Source organism: Procambarus clarkii, chromosome 24 (genome assembly GCF_040958095.1).
Source record: "Procambarus clarkii isolate CNS0578487 chromosome 24, FALCON_Pclarkii_2.0, whole genome shotgun sequence".
NCBI classification, from domain to species: Eukaryota; Metazoa; Arthropoda; class Malacostraca; order Decapoda; family Cambaridae; genus Procambarus; species Procambarus clarkii.
In genome coordinates this window covers 21,393,266-21,411,532 of record NC_091173.1, presented here as the reverse complement: position 1 = coordinate 21,411,532, position 18,267 = coordinate 21,393,266, and the positions used below count along the sequence as shown (strand labels likewise).

The window sequence follows — 18,267 nt, the reverse complement described above, 5'->3', positions numbered from 1 at the left end:
CCCCTTCCTTGATTCCCTCTCCCTCCCCCTTCATTTTAAATTTTGCCCCGAGGGGCAAGTTTATTGGTCAGCGCCACTCATCCTGTGAGTGGACACACCGCCATAGTGACAGTATTGGTCAGCGCCACTCATCCTGTGAGTGGACACACCGCCATAGTGACAGTATTGGTCAGCGCCACTCATCCTGTGAGTGGACACACCGCCATAGTGACAGTATTGGTCAGCGCCACTCATCCTGTGAGTGGACACACCGCCATAGTGACAGTATTGGTCAGCGCCACTCATCCTGTGAGTGGACACACCGCCATTAGTGACAGTATTGGTCAGCGCCACTCATCCTGTGAGTGGACACACCGCCATAGTGACAGTATTGGTCAGCGCCACTCATCCTGTGAGTGGACACCGCCATAGCAGCGGGTAGAACACTTCATAAAGTCCTTTCTTCGTGTTCTTCCATGCCCTTTCCTCCCCTCTCTTCTTCTATTGCCCTTCCCTCCTCCCCTTTCCTCCTCATTCCTCAGTCTTCCCTCCCGTTCCCTTCTGAAGAAAAATCAACTTTAATTTCATGTGACTGTTTGAATATAATAAATATAACATTTTCGTCTGAGGAAAAGCTCTCAACATTTTAGAGTAATGTTAGTTTATTGGCGGGTGGTTGAGTGTTGATTTACTGCATATTGTTCACGATGTGTTTGGCCTCCCTCACACCCTGCTCTTATCCTCCCATTGTAAACACTCACCGGTTTGTGGGGCGACTGTCAACACTATGACATACCTGTGTGTGTGTGTGTGTGTGTGTGTGTGTGTGTGTGTGTGTGTGTGTGTGTGTGTGTGTGTGTGTGTGTGTGTGTGTGTGTGTGTGTGTGTGTGTGTCCACGTCGTTGTCAACACACTGTGCGCTTTCCAACTAAATGTTGACACCAGGGAGTTGAGGGATGACTGGGGAGTTGAGGTGGGGAAAGGTATGGTAATTGTTAGAAGAACGCCCCTGATGCCAGTACGACTGCATAAGTACAGGAATCTGTACACCAGTTGATTGACAGTTGAGAGGCGGGACCAAAGAGCCAAAGCTCAACCCCCCGTAAGCACAATTAAGTAAGTACATGGAAGGGATATGAGGGGTAAGAATCTAACATATGAGGAAGAGATTGAGAATGGTGGCTAACCAAATGGACCACTGGGGACCGAATTCCTACCCTGCAAAGCGCAAAGGACGAGATTTAAGAGGATATCAAGTACATCAGAGAGGTGGATTCACATTTTTCTAGCAGAGTGGATGTGAAGATATCATCACATCCTGTCTCAGTGGGGTGTCCAGAAGGCGCTATCTCTGCTGCACTCGTACTCATGCGTATCCTTGCGAATAATTTTGAGGCAATGGTGTGCCTCGAACCTGTGTTCTGGTTATTCCTAGACGGATGTCCAAACCGACTCGCCTGCGATGGGTTAAAACGTCTACCAGCCCGAAACGCTATTGAATTCACCGGGAGGTTCTGGAGACCCGGAACTGGAGCCCAACCAGGATTTTACGGTCTGCGGTAAGGGTGTTCACGCTCCTACAACCCACTCTCACATCCCTTTGAAATCACAATGACGTGATGTATTCATTTTGAAGCTTACTATTGCTATTTTGAGTCCATGGTGGCACTCCATGGCCATTTTGAGCCAATGGTGGCACTCCATGGCCATTTTGAGTCAATGGTGGCACTCCATTGCCATTTTGAGTCAATGGTGGCACTCCATGGCCATTTTGAGTCAGTGGTGGCACTCCATTGCCTTAAAATGATTTCCATTGATACCTCAAGCCATTGTGATGTCATTGTAATTCTTATCCTCATTGAAGATATTGTTAAGAACACACTAATAATTTCACGCTCTCTCTTGCCGAGGTCACCAACATGGACAAGAAAATTGTAGCAGTGAGAGGGACGACAAAATATTCAGTAACACCAACCAGCTTTTCCAGCGAGTAACTAAAAACATAATGTTCAACTGTGACATTCAGCTGCGTTGGTACGGAAACAAGAAGAAGAAAAACACCTTAAAATAAGCACCGGATACGAGACGCTGTCATCATGTCTTAGAACACAAGTGGGTAGTTATTGTGCCAGACCTTACCTCTTGGGCCCCGCCTCCTTACTATGAGTAAGGACGCGGGTCCTTCTTACTGATAATACCACTAGTACTGTGGATGGTGGATACTTTCACTGCATCACCCCCTATTGTTTACCTCTTCACTGCGTATATTTCACTTCGCCGTCTCCGTGGTGCAGTGGTAAGACATTCGCCGGGCGTTTTGCGAACACTTTGGCCTGGGTTCGTATCTTGGCCGGGGAGGATTGACAGGGTGCCGGTCCCTAACTGTAGCCTCTGTTCACCCAGCAGTGAATGGGGACCTGGTTGTTAAACGATTTGGCGGGTCGTATTCCGGGGGAAGATTATGATTAAGAACTTGCCGGAAATGGTGTGTGTGTGTGTTGGTGGCTGTATGAGAATGTAACTCTTATGTGTATTCACCTAGTTGTGTTTGCGGGAGTTCCGCTTTGCTCTTTCGGCCCGCCTCTCAACTGTTTACTAACTACTACTACTACTATTACTAACTACTAACTATTCCCTCTGTGCTCTGTACACGCACGCACCCGTGCGGGTGGTGCGTGCGTGCGTGGTAGTGCACCTTGCGCGTTGTGGCTCCCAGACAGCCGGGCGTGGTGACACTATAGCTTTAAAAGGTTACACACGGCGTGTTGCTCCGCTGGGGGAATGCTGCCACAGCCCCACCCCTCCCCCCTCCTCCTCCACCACAGCCCCCCCCCTCCAACACCCCCCCCCCCTCACAGCCTCCACCACCACAGCTCCACCACCACCAATGGTTCACAATTACCACTTCCGTCACCCCCCCCCCCCACTGCTACACTGTTGAGGCTACTGCTACAAGTACTACTAACGCTGCTACCAATACTACTGCTATTAGCACAACGACCATCGCTGATGTGTACACAAAGAACCAGCGTGGAGATGGAGAGATGGAGGTGGTGGAGGCTGTGATGGAGAGATGGAGGTGGTGGAGGCTGTGATGGAGAGATGGAGGTGGTGGAGGCTGTGATGGAGAGATGGAGGTGGTGGAGGCTGTGATGGAGAGATGGTGGTGGTGGAGGCTGTGATGGAGAGATGGAGGTGGTGGAGGCTGTGATGGAGAGATGGAGGTGGTGGAGGCTGTGATGGAGAGATGGAGGTGGTGGAGGCTGTGATGGAGAGATGGAGGTGGTGGAGGCTGTGATGGAGAGATGGTGGTGGTGGAGGCTGTGATGGAGAGATGGAGGTGGTGGAGGCTGTGATGGAGAGATGGAGGTGGTGGAGGCTGTGATGGAGAGATGGAGGTGGTGGAGGCTGTGATGGAGAGATGGAGGTGGTGGAGGCTGTGATGGAGAGATGGAGGTGGTGGAGGCTGTGATGGAGAGATGGAGGTGGTGGAGGCTGTGATGGAGAGATGGAGGTGGTGGAGGCTGTGATGGAGAGATGGAGGTGGTGGAGGCTGTGATGGAGAGATGGAGGACAGGAAGACGACAGGAAGCGGGTGACCGCAAGAAACATTGGACATAATATTGACCATAAACGAGGCAGAGAGAGGCACAGTCAGCTGGGCCAGACTTAATATCACCGTGGGTCTTGAAGACGGCCGCGCAGGTACACCTGCTGACTTGAATTTTTAAGTAAAACACTCAAGACAGGAGATATTCCAGAAATATTGAAAAAACCCCAAGGTAGTCAATAAATAAAGGGGAGAGACAGGAGGACACTGGATCATAGAGCAGTCACTGCCACACCTCTGCAAGGTGGTGGTAACGGTGGTAATGAGTGTTTGGGCAGTCGGGAAGGATAACGGTTGGAAGGGAACCTTACCTTACCTTGAGGTTACCTTGAGGTGCTTCCGGGGCTTAGCTGTCCCCGCGGCCCGGTCGTCGACCAGGCCTCCTGGTTGCCGGATCAACCAGGCTGTTAGACAGGGAAAGGAGACATGAACATACACTGAGGAAACATCCTGCCTGATGAACGTTACCGATCTCGGTAAGATGATCACTAAAGTTGGCCAGGTGAAGTAGACAGCATCTTAGACTGTCGGGAATCTATCATGAAGGATGACGACACTGGAGGACCAGGTCCCAAATTTGTACAGAAGAATAACAACATCTGGAGCGAGAGTTAGGGAAGGATATGTAGAGGAGAACCATTGAGGACCAGAGGTGCCAATCCACAGCACTCAACATCAGGGGTCCACAGCTGTGTAATGCTCTCTCGGCAAGCATTAGAAATATTGCCTGGAAAAAACGTGGATGTATTCAAGAACAAATTAGATAAGTTCTTGCAAGAAGTACAGGACCAACCAGACTGTAGTGGATGTGTGGGCCTACGGGCCGCTCCAAGCAACAGTCTGTTGGATCAAGTTATCACAAGTCGAGCCTGGCCTCAGGCCGAGCTCGGGAGTAGAATAACTCCCAAGACCCTCTGCAGGTAAACTCCAGGTAATGAATGACCGGTGAACAAGATTGGAGATATCATACCTGGGATAGCGTTTCAAGTTTTATTTCACTCCCGAAGCCCGGCCTGAGGCCAGGCTCAATTTGTGATAACTTGATCCAACAGACTATTGGTTGTTGCGGCCCGTAGGCCCACATATCCACTACAGTCTGGTTGGTCCGGCACTTCTGGCAGAAACTTTCAAAACGGCTTCTTGAGAACATCCACCTTTTGTTCCGGCAATATTTCTAATGCTCGCTGGGAGTGTGTTGAACAGCCACGGACCTCTGATGTTCAGACAGTGGTCTCTGTCTGTGGCACCTCTACTCCTCACTGGTTCTTTTCTCCATTTCCCTAACCCATACTCGTAGCTTAGTTTTTTAAATTTATGTACAAATCCTGTAGCAAACCTCTGACCTTACTTTTTAAGAACAATTAAAGTAGTTACGATAACTGCAAGCAAGCGTATAGGTTGGATAACGAGAATATTTCAAACAAGAGATGCTACCATGATTCTTTTGAAGACACTAGTGCTCTCTAGGATAGAATATTGTCGCACATTAACAGCCCCATTCAAAGCTAGAGAAATTGCTGACCTGGATTAGTGCAAGGATACTTTCCTGCTTGAATCCACTCCATCTAAATTATTGGGACCGATTAAATGTGTTAAATCTATATTGCCTAGAGCGCAGGCGAGAGGCGCGCGTAATAATTTACACTTGGAATATATTAGAGGGACTGGTCCCAAACGTGCCCAGGGAAACAACAGCACATGAGACCAGAAGACATGGCAGGATATGCAGAATACTCCCGTTGAAGAGCAGAGGTGCAACAGGTAATCTGAGAGTACCTCTTATCAAGAGCAAGCGACACACTGTTGCCACACTTTCCTGTTGGGGTGGTGCGCATATATAAGGTCTTAGTTCTGTTCTGATATAGGAGAACAGATATAGTGAATATTAGTAGCCATTGCATATAAAATATTGTATAAATGACGTATTTTTAAAAGTTGCGTTTTATTTTATATCGAACACTTGTAATTTCAGGCCAATTTCGATCATTAGTTTTATTATCAATAATTGTTTGAAATGTGAGCACGTTTGGTGGTCAGAAATAAGCGATGTTTAATTGCCCCCCGGAGGTCTAATTACTAAACTGTGACTAATTGTGGTTTGTTTAATTGCAGGTAAGCCGAGGCCAGGACTACCTTGTGTGCTGTAGGCCGGCGAGAGGTGAGTCTTACAGTATGAGCAGCATCTTAGAGTCATGAGTGTATGAGATGTGATGAGTGTAAGAGCCTCGTGTGTGAGGCTGGGGGCCTTCTGAAGTGTGGAGACACGCAATCACACGCACCTCTTTTTGACGTCAAAGAGTGAGTGTGTGAGAGTGTGAGGGAGGGTGAATGAATATTAAAGATGTATGACTGATGACAGACAGACGTGGAGGCTGTAACCGTTCTTGCTCTTCTCTCACAAAACACATATTTTCGTATCTGATAATTGAGCGTTGATTGTTATTGTTGTGACTCGTGTTTGTTATCGCTTCCTGCCACAGGTGTGTGTGTGTGTGTGTGTGTGTGTGTGTGTGTGTGTGTGCGTGCGTGCGTGCGTGCGTGCGGGGGGGGGGGTGACAATGTTGGTGTAAAAAAAACGGCTGGGGGTGTAAAACAGACGACTGGCCCTCCTGGTGTAAACAGCGGGGTGTAAAACAGACGGCTGGTCCTCCTGGTGTAAACAATGGAGAGGGTGTAAACAGCGGGCGTAGACAGGACCCACCCACGGGATGTGACGCTTTAATTCTCTCACTTCCCCCAGCTGCTCGACTTAGGCTAATGGCTGAATGGATGGTTTGCTTAATAATGGGATCAACTGGGCTGTGCTGTAGCCTCCAACAGCCTAATTGATCACACCGTCAACCAGGAGGCCTGGTTAGAGACCGGGCCGTGAGGACATTGATCCTCGTAACGCACCCAAGATAACGTCAGGTTAAGGGAGGACAGGAATGGTGGAGGGGGGGGTGTCCTCTGACCTGCCTTGCCCTTCTAACTTGCCCAACCACATATTTCCTCACTCTTGGGGAAGGGGGAGTGTGTGTGTGTGTACTCACCTATTTGTGCTTGCGGGGGTTGAGCTTTGGCTCTTTGGTCCCGCCTCACTGCAAGATGTCCCTCTCAAGGCGACCATTGGGCTGAGTTCATTGTGTGTGTGTGTGTGTGTGTGTGTGTGTCGGGAAGGGGAGGGGGGTAATAGGGATGAGGTCTACTCCCCCATATAACCTTCACTTGAATGGTGTACAATACATCAAGCATGTCAACCTGAGGGCCCCTCTGAGGGCCCCCCTGTGAGGGCCCCCCTCTGAGGGCCCCTCTGAGGGCCCCCCCTGTGAGGGCCCCTCTGAGGGCCCTTGTGAGGGCCCCTCTGAGGGCCACATTGGTGTTGTCATGAGGGCCACACATGCCAAATAATTTATATCATTTAATACAAATCATTGCAGAATGTTTATATTACCTAAACTTAGAAACATACAAATGTGAATACAAATGATTTACCGCCTCGTCACATTCAAGAATGCAAAGTTTAACAAAAGTAAAAAAGTAGTTTAACAAACAAAAAATAAAGGGCAACATAGACGTCTATGCAACAGCAACAAATACATTGTACATAAATTACAACAGTTCAAAATGAACATGTAGTTACGATTACTCTAACATTTATAATGTTTTGTTCAGAGGCTAATGGAAATGCATGGTTAATGGAATGACTTTGAAACCACTCGCCCTTGTTCGTTCATTTCCTTTTTATCTTAGCCGTAGGCACTATAGCCATTTTAAAGATGATGTGGAATCTGAAAAATAAAAAAAAATATTAAATTAAAATCAAAATCACCCGTTAACAAACTTGAACTAAATTCAGGCCAGCTTAATAGTTAAGGTCATGTACTAATAGTTAAGGTCATGTCTATTTTGAGAAGTGTTAACTCGCTTCACAGCTGCATTCATGTTTCTCCTGTGCGTTTGAAATCTATTAAAATTTGGTAGTTTAAGTTACAAAAACTGCAATTTTGGCCGTTAAATGAGCAAATTACAGCATCCTTTGTGGTGGCCGCCGCAGGTGTGCTTGTCTGCGGGCCGCATGCGACCCTCAGGCCGCATGTTTGATATGCGTGAATATTGTCATTAGTTACCTGTAGTGTCCACAATTTATTTTTGTCGACAAATTGCAGTAGGCCTATCAATAGTGTTGTATGATTGTGTTTTTATTGTATTCACAAGTATGGTCGTTTTTTCAGCCTTCTGGTAAGATTGATACTTTTAAAATGTTGCATAGGCCTATGCGTTATTGGCATGGTTCCCAGTATAGCCAAGGCAGTTGGTGGTGGCACCGCACCCCCCCCCCCCTCTGTCACAGTCACTATAAGACGTGACAATCAGGTCTTACAGTGACGATATACTTTCACTGTATGATACACTTTCTAAACACATACAGCTCGCTAGACAAGTTCCCGCCGGAAGCACTTGAACCAAGTGGGTTGTAGTGGATGTGTAATCCTGTAGCCGTGACAATAAAGAGCCTTTTACATCAAGTTACCACAAGAGAAAATTACAAAAAAAAAAAACTAATTAAGGCAAGTCAGATGCCTAGCCGTGATTGGGGTATATAGACCTTGGACTTCAGGTCAAGACTGGTGGTGGCCCAGGAGCTCCAGCCAACTGGAGGCAATGTTAGATGTTGTTATAGATTCAGCTACTCGGAACACGTTCCAAGTAGCACGGGCTATGGTGAGCCCGTAACTTTCCTGGAACAGGAGCGGGGCTGCAACATGAGAGAAAGTGTGTTGTTACAGAAGGCAGGGCCCCGCCCTCTGGGGTTCCCAGGGCGCTCCTCTGTGTGTACTTCACTTACACTCTCTGTGTACACTCCCGCTCATGACGGCTCTTTCCTGTCAACCATATTCATTCATTCTTCACTTCTCCAGCCCCGGGACACCGTCCCCGTACGGTGTCCCGGGGCACCGAAGTTTAGATGTTTTACTGAGTGGATTCTAGCAGTAAAGGATCTCTGCACGCTCTCCAGGTCAGCAATTTCTCCAGCTTTGAAAGGGGCTGTCATTGTGCAGCAGTACTCCACTCTAGAGAGCACTAGCGTCTTGAAGAGTATCATCATCGGTACAGCATCTCTAGTGTGAAAGGTTCTTGTTATCCAACCTGTCATTTTTCTTGCAGTTGTGACGGCTACTTTATTGTGTGTGAATATAACTTTGAGAACTGCAACCGGTCTAAATAATGTGTAGGATATGACGTTAGAGTTGGTCTGGAAATAACTGTTGGTTGAACGTCCACGACAGGAAGGGTCAGTGTGCAGTGTGGGATGGTGCGTAGTGTGACGCAATGCCTGAGGGAGTGACGCATGCGGGTACCCGTGTCACGTGACCGAGAAAGGTCACCAGGTTGGTAGGGCGTAGTGGTGTTGCGGCCTCCTGTACTTACCTAATTGTGCTTGCGGTGGGGAGTGAGCTCTGGCTCTTTGGTCCTGTGTGTGTGTGTGTGTGTGTGTGTGTGTGTGTGTGTGTGTGTGTGTGTGTGTGTGTGTGTGTGTCAGAGTGTGTGTGTGTGTGTGTGTGTGTGTGTGTGTGTGTGTGTGTGTGTGTGTGTGTGTGTGTGTGTGTGTCAGAGTGTGTGTGTGTGTGTGTGTGTGTGTGTGTGTGTGTGTGTGTGTGTGTGTGTGTGTGTGTGTGTCAGAGTGTGTGTGTCAGAGTGTGTGTGTGTGTGTGTGTGTGTGTGTGTGTGTGTGTGTGTGTGTCAGTGTGTGTCAGAGTGTGTGTGTGTGTGTGTGTGTGTGTGTGTGTGTGTGTGTGTGTGTGTGTGTGTGTGTCAGAGTGTGTGTGTGTGTGTGTGTGTGTGTGTGTGTGTGTGTGTGTGTGTGTGTGTGTGTGTGTGTGTGTGTGTGTGGTGGGTGGGTGGGTGGGTGGGTGGGTGGGTGGTGTGAGGCAGGGTGTTGAGCAGTGTAGGGAGAAGTTGGCTGTTGAGTGACGTGTTGTACGTACGTGTGTGTACTCACCTAGTTGTGCTTGAGGGGGTTGAGCTCTGGCTCTTTGGTCCCGCCTCTCAACTGTCAATCAATTGGTGTACAGATTCCTGAGCCTACTGGGCTCTATCATATTTACATTTGAAACTGTGTATGGAGTCAGCCTCCACCACATCACTGCCTAATGCATTCCATTTGTCAACCACTCTGGCACTAAAAAAAGTTCCTTCTAATATCTCTGTGGCTCATTTGGGCACTCAGTTTCCACCTGTGTCCCTTTGTGCGTGTGCCCCTTGTGTTAAATAGCCTGTCTTTATCTACCCTATCAATTCTCTTGAGAATCTTGAATGTGGTGATCATGTCCCCCCTAACTCTTCTGTCTCCCAGTGACGTGAAATGCAGTTTCCTCGGCCTTCCCTCGTACCTCATGCCTCTTAGTTCTGGGTCAAGTCTAGTGGCATACCTCTGAACTTTTTTCAGCTTCGTCTTGTGCTTAACAAGGTGCGGGCTCCATGCTGGGGCCGCGTACTCCAGGATGAGTATTGGTCCTACAAATGTGGTATACAAGGTTCTGAATTGGTCCCGTGGGCGTGACCCTAGACCCGCGGGCGAGGAGTTACTCCCTTGACTAAGAGAGGTGTCACCCTCACGGAGGGAGCCACGTGCCTGACTCACTAGGCTAGTGCCACTGGGAAAGAAACTATTACTCTATATTGTGTATTTTCTTCTCTGTGAGTTAGCTTGTGAAAGCCTCGTTACTGCCTTCAAACACAGGGCACTTACACCTGCCTGAAACTATAATACAATAGCTTGTTCTCCAGTTCTCCAATGAGGCTCCACCAAGCGGGTAGGCTTAGTTGTAACTATTTTGTTCTTCGATATTTGTTGACGGTCTCGTCATATTGACTTGCAACCTTAACCAACGGTTAATGCCGAGGTAACTTTTGGATGTTGGGCCAACCTGTTCTCTCAAATATTTCGGCGTGTTTTGACGCCAGTATCAGCAACGAACAGAATGCGGTGTGCTGTCATAGTGGCTCACAACCCCGTTTTCTATGCTTGGGTCAGTTAAGGTAGATTCGCGTATTTTGGTACACCGATCTTCGTCCGTTATGGCAGCTCAGGAGGACGGGCTGGTTGAGCAGTGTCGCCTAGTGATAGTTACTGTGAGGGCTTCCCTGTGAGTGTTTCCCCTGAGAGTGTTTCCCCTGAGAGTGTTTCCCCTGAGAGTGTTTCCCCTGAGAGTGTTTCCCCTGAGAGTGTTTCCCCTGAGAGTGTTTCCCCTGAGAGTGTTTCCCCTGAGAGTGTTTCCCCTGAGTGTGCTTCCCCTGAGAGTGCTTCCCCTGAGAGTGCTTCCCCTGAGAGTGCTTCCCCTGAGAGTGCTTCCCCTGAGAGTGCTTCCCCTGAGAGTGCTTCCCCTGAGAGTGCTTCCCCTGTGAGGACTTCCCCTGTGAGGGCTTCCCTTGTGAGGGCTTCCCTGAGGTAAGCACTGAGGTCCATAACTGGCCGACCCCTCACAGTGTTCAAGAGAAAACCTGACAAATTCCTCCAAAGGATACCTGATCAACCAGGCTGTGACTCATACGTCAAGCTGCGAGCAGCCGCGTCCAACAGCCTGGTTGACCAGTCCAGCAACCAGGAGGCCTGGTCGACCAGTCCAGCAACCAGGAGGCCTGGTCGACCAGTCCAGCAACGAGGAGGCCTGGTCGATGAGGTCGACCAGCGACCCCGGGCCGCGGGGTCGCTGAGCCCCGGAATCACCTCAAGGTAACCTCAAGGAGGTATTCTTTGAAGCCTCACTACCTCACCAGAACACCAGTAAAAAGTTACTGTTATTGCGTAAAGGCGGTGAACGTCGGAGTGTCACAAGCACAATTAGAGAACAAAATGAACTATGATTGTTACGAGTGGAAACTATAGAGGAGACAGCCAATCTCTACACGTATGCATATTAGGGCATTCTAAGAACCACAGAAACCACGATGTTTACTGAAGTGGCAGCTCCTGCGCTAAGTGATTACCTCTGAGAAATCATGTCGAAAGACCTTACTGTTACCAATAAAGTATTTGTCACAACTGCAAGAAAAATGACAGGTTGGATAAGAGTAACCTTTCAAGCGGAGATCCCAAGCCAACGACGACGGCACTTCTCTAAGACAATGGTGCGGTTTACAGTGGATTATTGTTACATACAACAGCCTCATTTAGTGCTAGAGACGTTCCTGGTCCGGGGAACGCGCAGACAACTTGCACCACCTAAATCCATTTAATAAAACGTTTAAATTATTGGAACGTATTATAGTCGTTCAAATAGTACTTCTTGGAACACAGGTATGGTATATGCATAATAATTGACACTTGTTAAATGTGGAGAGACTTGTTCCAACACTGCACGATGTAATACTTCCTTACGAGACCAGGAGGGAGCAAAATATCCCCGTTGAAAAGTAAAGGTGGAAAGATTTCCCTGTAAACCTCAGGGATCAAGACTTGGACACCCTCGTGTCTATGCGTGCCGTATATGTTCTCTGTATTCCCTCTAAATCAGAAATCTCTCCTGCTCTGAAAGGGGGAGTGAGTACCGAGCAATACTCCAGACGGGACAGCACCAGTGATTTATATAGTGTTAAAATTGCTGTGTGGTTCCTGGATTTGAACGTTCTCATAATCCATCAATATTTTCCTGGCCGCCGCTATATTTGTTCGGTTATGTTCACTAAATGTCAGGTCGTCAGACATCATAATCATAAAGATCCCTTTATGGTCTTATGTATATGAGTGGGATTGGGTGGTTATAAATAGGGCCACGAATGGGTCAATAGGCCTATTGGCCAATAGGCCAATAGTTACCTTTGTTCTTATGTTTCTTATGTTCTTATAAGTTCTTATAATGATCCTAGATCATTAACATACTGCTTTCCTTATGAGAGTGATCTGATTGTGTCCTGTACCCTGTGGTTCGTTGAAGTTCCTCGTTGCCACCAGACCTAAGTACAGTACCTGGAACTGGTCACCGTTTAACTTCATGATATTTTCAGTTGCCCAATCGAAGAATTTATTAATATCTGCCTGCAATTTTTCAGTATCATCTACAGAGGAAATTTTCATGCTCATTTTGTTATTCGCAAAGGATGACACGAAGCGGTGATTGGTATTTTTGTCTATATCAGAGATGATAATGAGATATAGCAACGGTGCTATATCTCATTGTGTGTGTGTGTGTGTGTGTGTGTGTGTGTGTGTGTGTGTGTGTGTGTGTGTGTGTGTGTGTGTGTGTGTGTGTGTGTGTGTGTGTGTGTTCTACCCTGCCTAACTGAATATGTTGTGTGCACGAGCGGTGGTGATAGATGGAGGTTGTGTGTAGTGTGTAGTAATGAGGCGTGAGAGTGTAGACTAACAGTGTTTCTCTGTGTCCCACACAGCATGTCGTCGAGGGAGCGGTCGTCGGTGAAGGACCGCGAGAGACTGAAGCAGAGGGCGCGGGAGATGCGGGAGCACCAGGCGGCGGTGGGGCTGCAGGAGCGGGAGCCGCAGCCCGTCGTCTTCGACGTGGTGCGTCGCTCCCCCAACATGACCGGCATCACCGACAACAACGTCGAGCGCATCCTGGGCAAGTACGACAACTTCGCCAGGTGCGGCGGCAGCAAGATGAGCATGGTGGGCGTCGACCAGCAGCCGCCCACGCCCAGGCCCTTACACGACCCTGACCTCCACCTCAAGCCCCCGAGCCAGGTCCCGGGGCCTGGCTCCGGCTCCTCTTCCTCCTCTAAGTCGTCACAACGACCTCTTCCGCCCCCGCAGTCGTCGCCCAACGGGACGACGCGGCCGCCCAAGCCGCTCCCCTCCTCGATAAAGCCGCCACACCCGCCCTCGAACCACGCCCACACGAAGAACGGGGAGGTGAAGGGTAACTTGAAGGGTGGCCCGGGTCCTGGGCCGGGCGACGGTGGCGGTGGCGGCAGGAAGGTAACGACGCCCCAGGGAAAGGCCGCCCTCCCGCCCATCAAGGTGGATGGCGGGGCGGCGCCCGTGGACAAGACCATCCAGCAGATCATGTACGAGATGTCCATGAAGAACCCGGTGTCCGCCATCGTCCAGACCCCCAGACACGACCACGAGGGCGCCTTCTCCTTCTCCGCCGCTCACAAGGACGGCAAGATGGCTCGCTCCACTCCTCTCGCTCCAGACAGACTGGGTAAGTTGCCGGAGTCAGTCGTGTAAGACTGAGACATACTAATGGTATGATACATAAAGATGTGTTCCATGACAGAAGGCAGGAATGTTCACAAGGCCGGAGGAAGTGGCACCAACTTCTCCCTCGTTGAACGTCCAGGCGCGTCTTGGCTCTTGCTGAAGCTCCTCATCTTACCTCACACATTTGTCCCAAATTGTATCAAGATCGAGTTGTATTTTTATACAACTCGATTAAGTGATACACTCGGCCGTAGCAGTGCAGAAAGAAAACGAAATTCCTCCATCAGATTCCCTTTCTCCTCCCCCTCCACCCCCACCTCCCCCCGCCTTGGCCTGGACGGTCGAGCGACTCATCAGGGGCCAGATTCACGAAGGAGTTACGCAAATACTTATGAACGTGTACATCTTTCTGCAATCTTTGACGGCTTTGGTTACATTTATTAATCAGTTTACGAGCATGAAAACTTGCCAATCAACTGTTGTTATTATTAGTCCGACGAGGCGTCAACCCTCGTCGGAAAAACAAAAGCATCTCCTATGATTTTCAACGAAACTTGTTCCTCAACGGCTATGACTAATTACCAGAGATGAACCTTGCTAAACTTGGGGAAGAACGAACAAGATAGATACACGTTTCTCAGACACTGGCATAATAGATGGAGACCAAATGAGATTGGGTAGATATAAATAGGAGCTGCCTCGTATGGACCAATAGGTCATCTGCAGTTACCTTCATTCTTAAGTTCTTATGTTCAAACAGTCAAAAATATGGCGAGAAAGACGATAGGGAGTGGATTACACCTGTGGGTAATAGCCATTTCTTAGACGTAAAGATGCCAATGAGCAAGTGGAATTATTCACTCGTTAGCTGAAACTAATTCAACTTCTAGTTAAAAAAAGTTGCGAAAGACAGGGGCCTTAAGAAGACTTTGATAAAGCCGCCTTCAAACGCCATAGCAACTTCAAATTCATTTGACGTTTTGGAGGACGAGTGCTGTGGAGAGACTGTGGATCGCGCAAAAGGGAAAGCAACGAAGAGAAAGGAAGCGCAGGCCCCTCAGAAAGTAAAGGAAGTACCTAAGCAAACATTAGTTGTGGGAGATTCCCAGATAAGGTATTTGGATAGAACGTTTTGTGCTAGAGATAGGGGGAACAGGTTAAGGGTTTGCTATCCCGGAGCTGGCATTGGTGATATTATAAACAACATGAATGATATTATGGCTGGTAATGGGAACAATCCCATTATTTGCATTAGCGTGGGAGGAAATGATGTTGGTCGAGTCAGGAGTGAGGAACTGATTCAGAGGTATAAAACAGCCATAGAGTTAGTTAGGAGCAAGGGAGGAATCCCGATCATATGTGGCATTCTTCCAAGAAAGGGAGTGGGAAATGAATGGATATCGAGGGCACTTGGTGTCAATTGCCGGCTGGAAAGATATTGCAAATCAAATGCAATATCTTTCATAGACAACTGGGAACACTTCTATGGAAGAAATGAAATGTATGCTCGTGATGGGGTGCATCTATCGAGAGCTGGGGTTGTTGCTGTTGCGAACTCGCTAGAAGAAGTGGTTAGAGGTGTTTGTTTGGGTTTAAACTGTTAGTAGATAGAGGTATGGGAATTGATTTGGAGGAAGGAGGTAATAAAAGTATGTGTTTGTGGGAGAAAGGAATTGGCAAAACGATCAGGGAAAGAGAAGGTCCGCAAAATAACAATTCACTTAGGGTATATTACACTAACAGTAGAAGTCTAAGAAATAAAATTAACGAATTAAATGCTCTTGTCTGCACAGAAAAAATAGATATTATTGCACTTACCGAAACGTGGATGAATGTAGAAAATAGAGAACTATTAGCTGAATATCAAATATATGGATTTAAACTATTTCACACAGATAGATATATTAGACGAGGAGGTGGAGTAGCCATATATGTTAGGGACAATTTGAAATGTAGTCTCAAAGAGGGAATCAAAACAGAGCCACACACAGAAACTATTTGGATAGAATTAAACGAAAAAGCTAATAATATTATAATAGGAGTAATATATAGGCCACCAAATTTAGACAGAATGGAAGCAAAGCATCTATGGGATGAAATATCTAGAGCATCTAGATCTAACAGTATTTATGTCATGGGTGACTTTAATTTTAGCGGAATAAACTGGTTGAACAAAACAGGGAATAGTGAAGCAGAAGATTTTCTAGAATTAATTGACGATTGCTTTCTTACGCAACACATTAAGGAACCAACACGGGAAAATAATATTTTAGATTTAGTGTTAACTAACAGGGAAACGCAAATTAATGACATCGAAATAGGGAGTGAGCTAGGGAGCAGTGATCACAAAGAAATCAGATTTAGCATAGAATGGAATAGACCAGTAGGAGAAAATTCTGTTAAAGTGCCAGATTTTCGAAAAGCTGATTTTAATAGCCTAAGAAATTTTTTGGGTCAAATTGATTGGAAAGGCTTGGGTATGGGGTGTGGGCCGGTCTTGGAGCGAGACATGAACCCAGCAATAGGTGACTTAAATGGGGATTTCGATGTGGATTCAATATATAACTTATTTAAGAATATTCTAAACAAAGCACAGGAACGTAGTATACCATACAAATTGAATAGATCGTATACTAATGACCCAAAGTGGATAACAAAGAATTTGAAGAACCTTATAGGTAAAAAGAGAGCTTGGTACAAAAGGATTAAAAATGGGGAGGTCACTTTAGAACAGGAATTCGTACAACTGGTTAGAAATGTTAAAAAAGAGATAAGGAAAGCAAAAAGAAACTATGAAGTTCGCATAGCAGGGCAAGCAAAGACAAATCCTAAAGGGTTTTTTCAGTTATATCGTACTAAGACTAGGGAAAGGATAGGTCCATTAAAAACTGAGACAGGTCAAATAACAGATAGTGATGAAGAGATGAGTAGTATTTTTAATAAATATTTTGTATCTGTATTTACTAAAGAGGAACTTAACAATATGCCTTCAGCCGAACAAGTCTATGTGGGTGGGGACGAGGACAGGTTGACGAGTTTAGCAGTTACCAGGGAGGATGTTCTTAAACAAATAGTAAAACTCAAACCAAACAAATCCCCAGGGCCGGATGAAGTGTTTGCTAGGGTGCTTAAAGAATGCAAAGAGGAGCTTTGTGACCCACTGTCAACCATATTTAATAAATCAATAGAGTCAGGCAGAGTGCCAGAGTTTTGGAAAGTTGCTAATGTGATACCAGTTTTTAAGAAAGGAGATAGATCACTTGCGTCTAACTATCGACCAATTAGCCTAACGTCTATTGTGGGAAAGTTACTCGAATCTATAATAGCAAATAAAATTCGTCTTCATCTTGAAAAACATAAATTAATAATTGAGTCGCAACATGGTTTTATAAATGGCCGTTCATGTTTAACAAATTTGTTATCTTTTTATTCTAGCATTGTTGAGGCAGTTGATAGTGGTAAGGATTGCGATGTTGTATACCTTGACTTTAGCAAAGCTTTTGATACAGTGCCACATGAAAGACTGATTAAAAAAATAGAGTCTCATGGTATTGGGGGTGCTATATTAAGCTGGATTAGGGCATGGCTATACCAAAGGAAACAGAGAGTTAGTATAAATGGAATCAAGTCAGAGTGGGAAAATGTTGTAAGTGGAGTGCCTCAAGGCTCTGCCCTGGGACCTCTGTTGTTTATAATATATATAAATGATTTAGATTCAGGTTTGAGTAGCAACATTTGCAAATTTGCCGATGATACGAAAATCGGTAGGGAAATTAATTCGGAGGAGGACTCACTATCACTTCAAGTTGATCTAGATAGGGTTTTGAAATGGTCAAAGGATTGGCAGATGCAGTTTAATGCTGATAAATGTAAAGTTCTGAGGTTAGGTAATGATGATAGTTACAAGATACGAGCTAGATGGTGTTGTGATTGCGAAGTCGGATTGCGAAAGGGATCTGGGAGTTATGATTAGTAAGAATTTAAAACAAAAGGATCAATGCATAAATGTTCGTAATAAGGCAAATCGGACACTTGGATTTATTAATCGCAGCGTTAGTAACAAGACACCTGGTGTGGTTCTCAAGCTATATCTTGCTCTAGTTAGGCCCCATTTAGATTATGCAGTTCAGTTTTGGTCGCCATATTATAGAATGGATATAAATTCACTTGAACGTGTCCAGCGTAGGATGACTAAGTTAATTCCCCAAATTAGAAATCTTTCATATGAAGAAAGATTAACAAAGCTTAAGTTGCATTCACTGGAAAGGCGAAGAGTTAGGGGTGACATGATAGAGGTTTACAAGTGGATGAATGGACATAACCGGGGGGATATTAATAGGGTATTAAAAGTATCAACACAGGACAGAACACGAAACAATGGATATAAATTGGATAAGTTTAGATTTAGGAAAGACTTGGGTAAATACTGGTTCAGTAACAGGGTTGTTGATTTGTGGAACCAATTGCCGCGTAACATTGTGGAGGTGGGGTCCCTCGATTGTTTCAAGCACGGGTTGGACAAGTATATGAGTGG

At 46.5% G+C, this 18,267-nt stretch overlaps 1 protein-coding gene across 1 annotated transcript in view; it reads left to right on the top strand.

Annotated features, from left to right (window-relative positions):
• lilli (AF4/FMR2 family member lilliputian) overlaps positions 1–18,267 on the top strand; it is a 173,815-nt gene that overhangs the window by 110,318 nt on the left and 45,230 nt on the right. Inside the window, 1 exon segment of the mRNA XM_045747644.2 lies at positions 12,962–13,734. Within this exon segment, the coding sequence (XP_045603600.2) occupies positions 12,962–13,734 (773 nt within the window).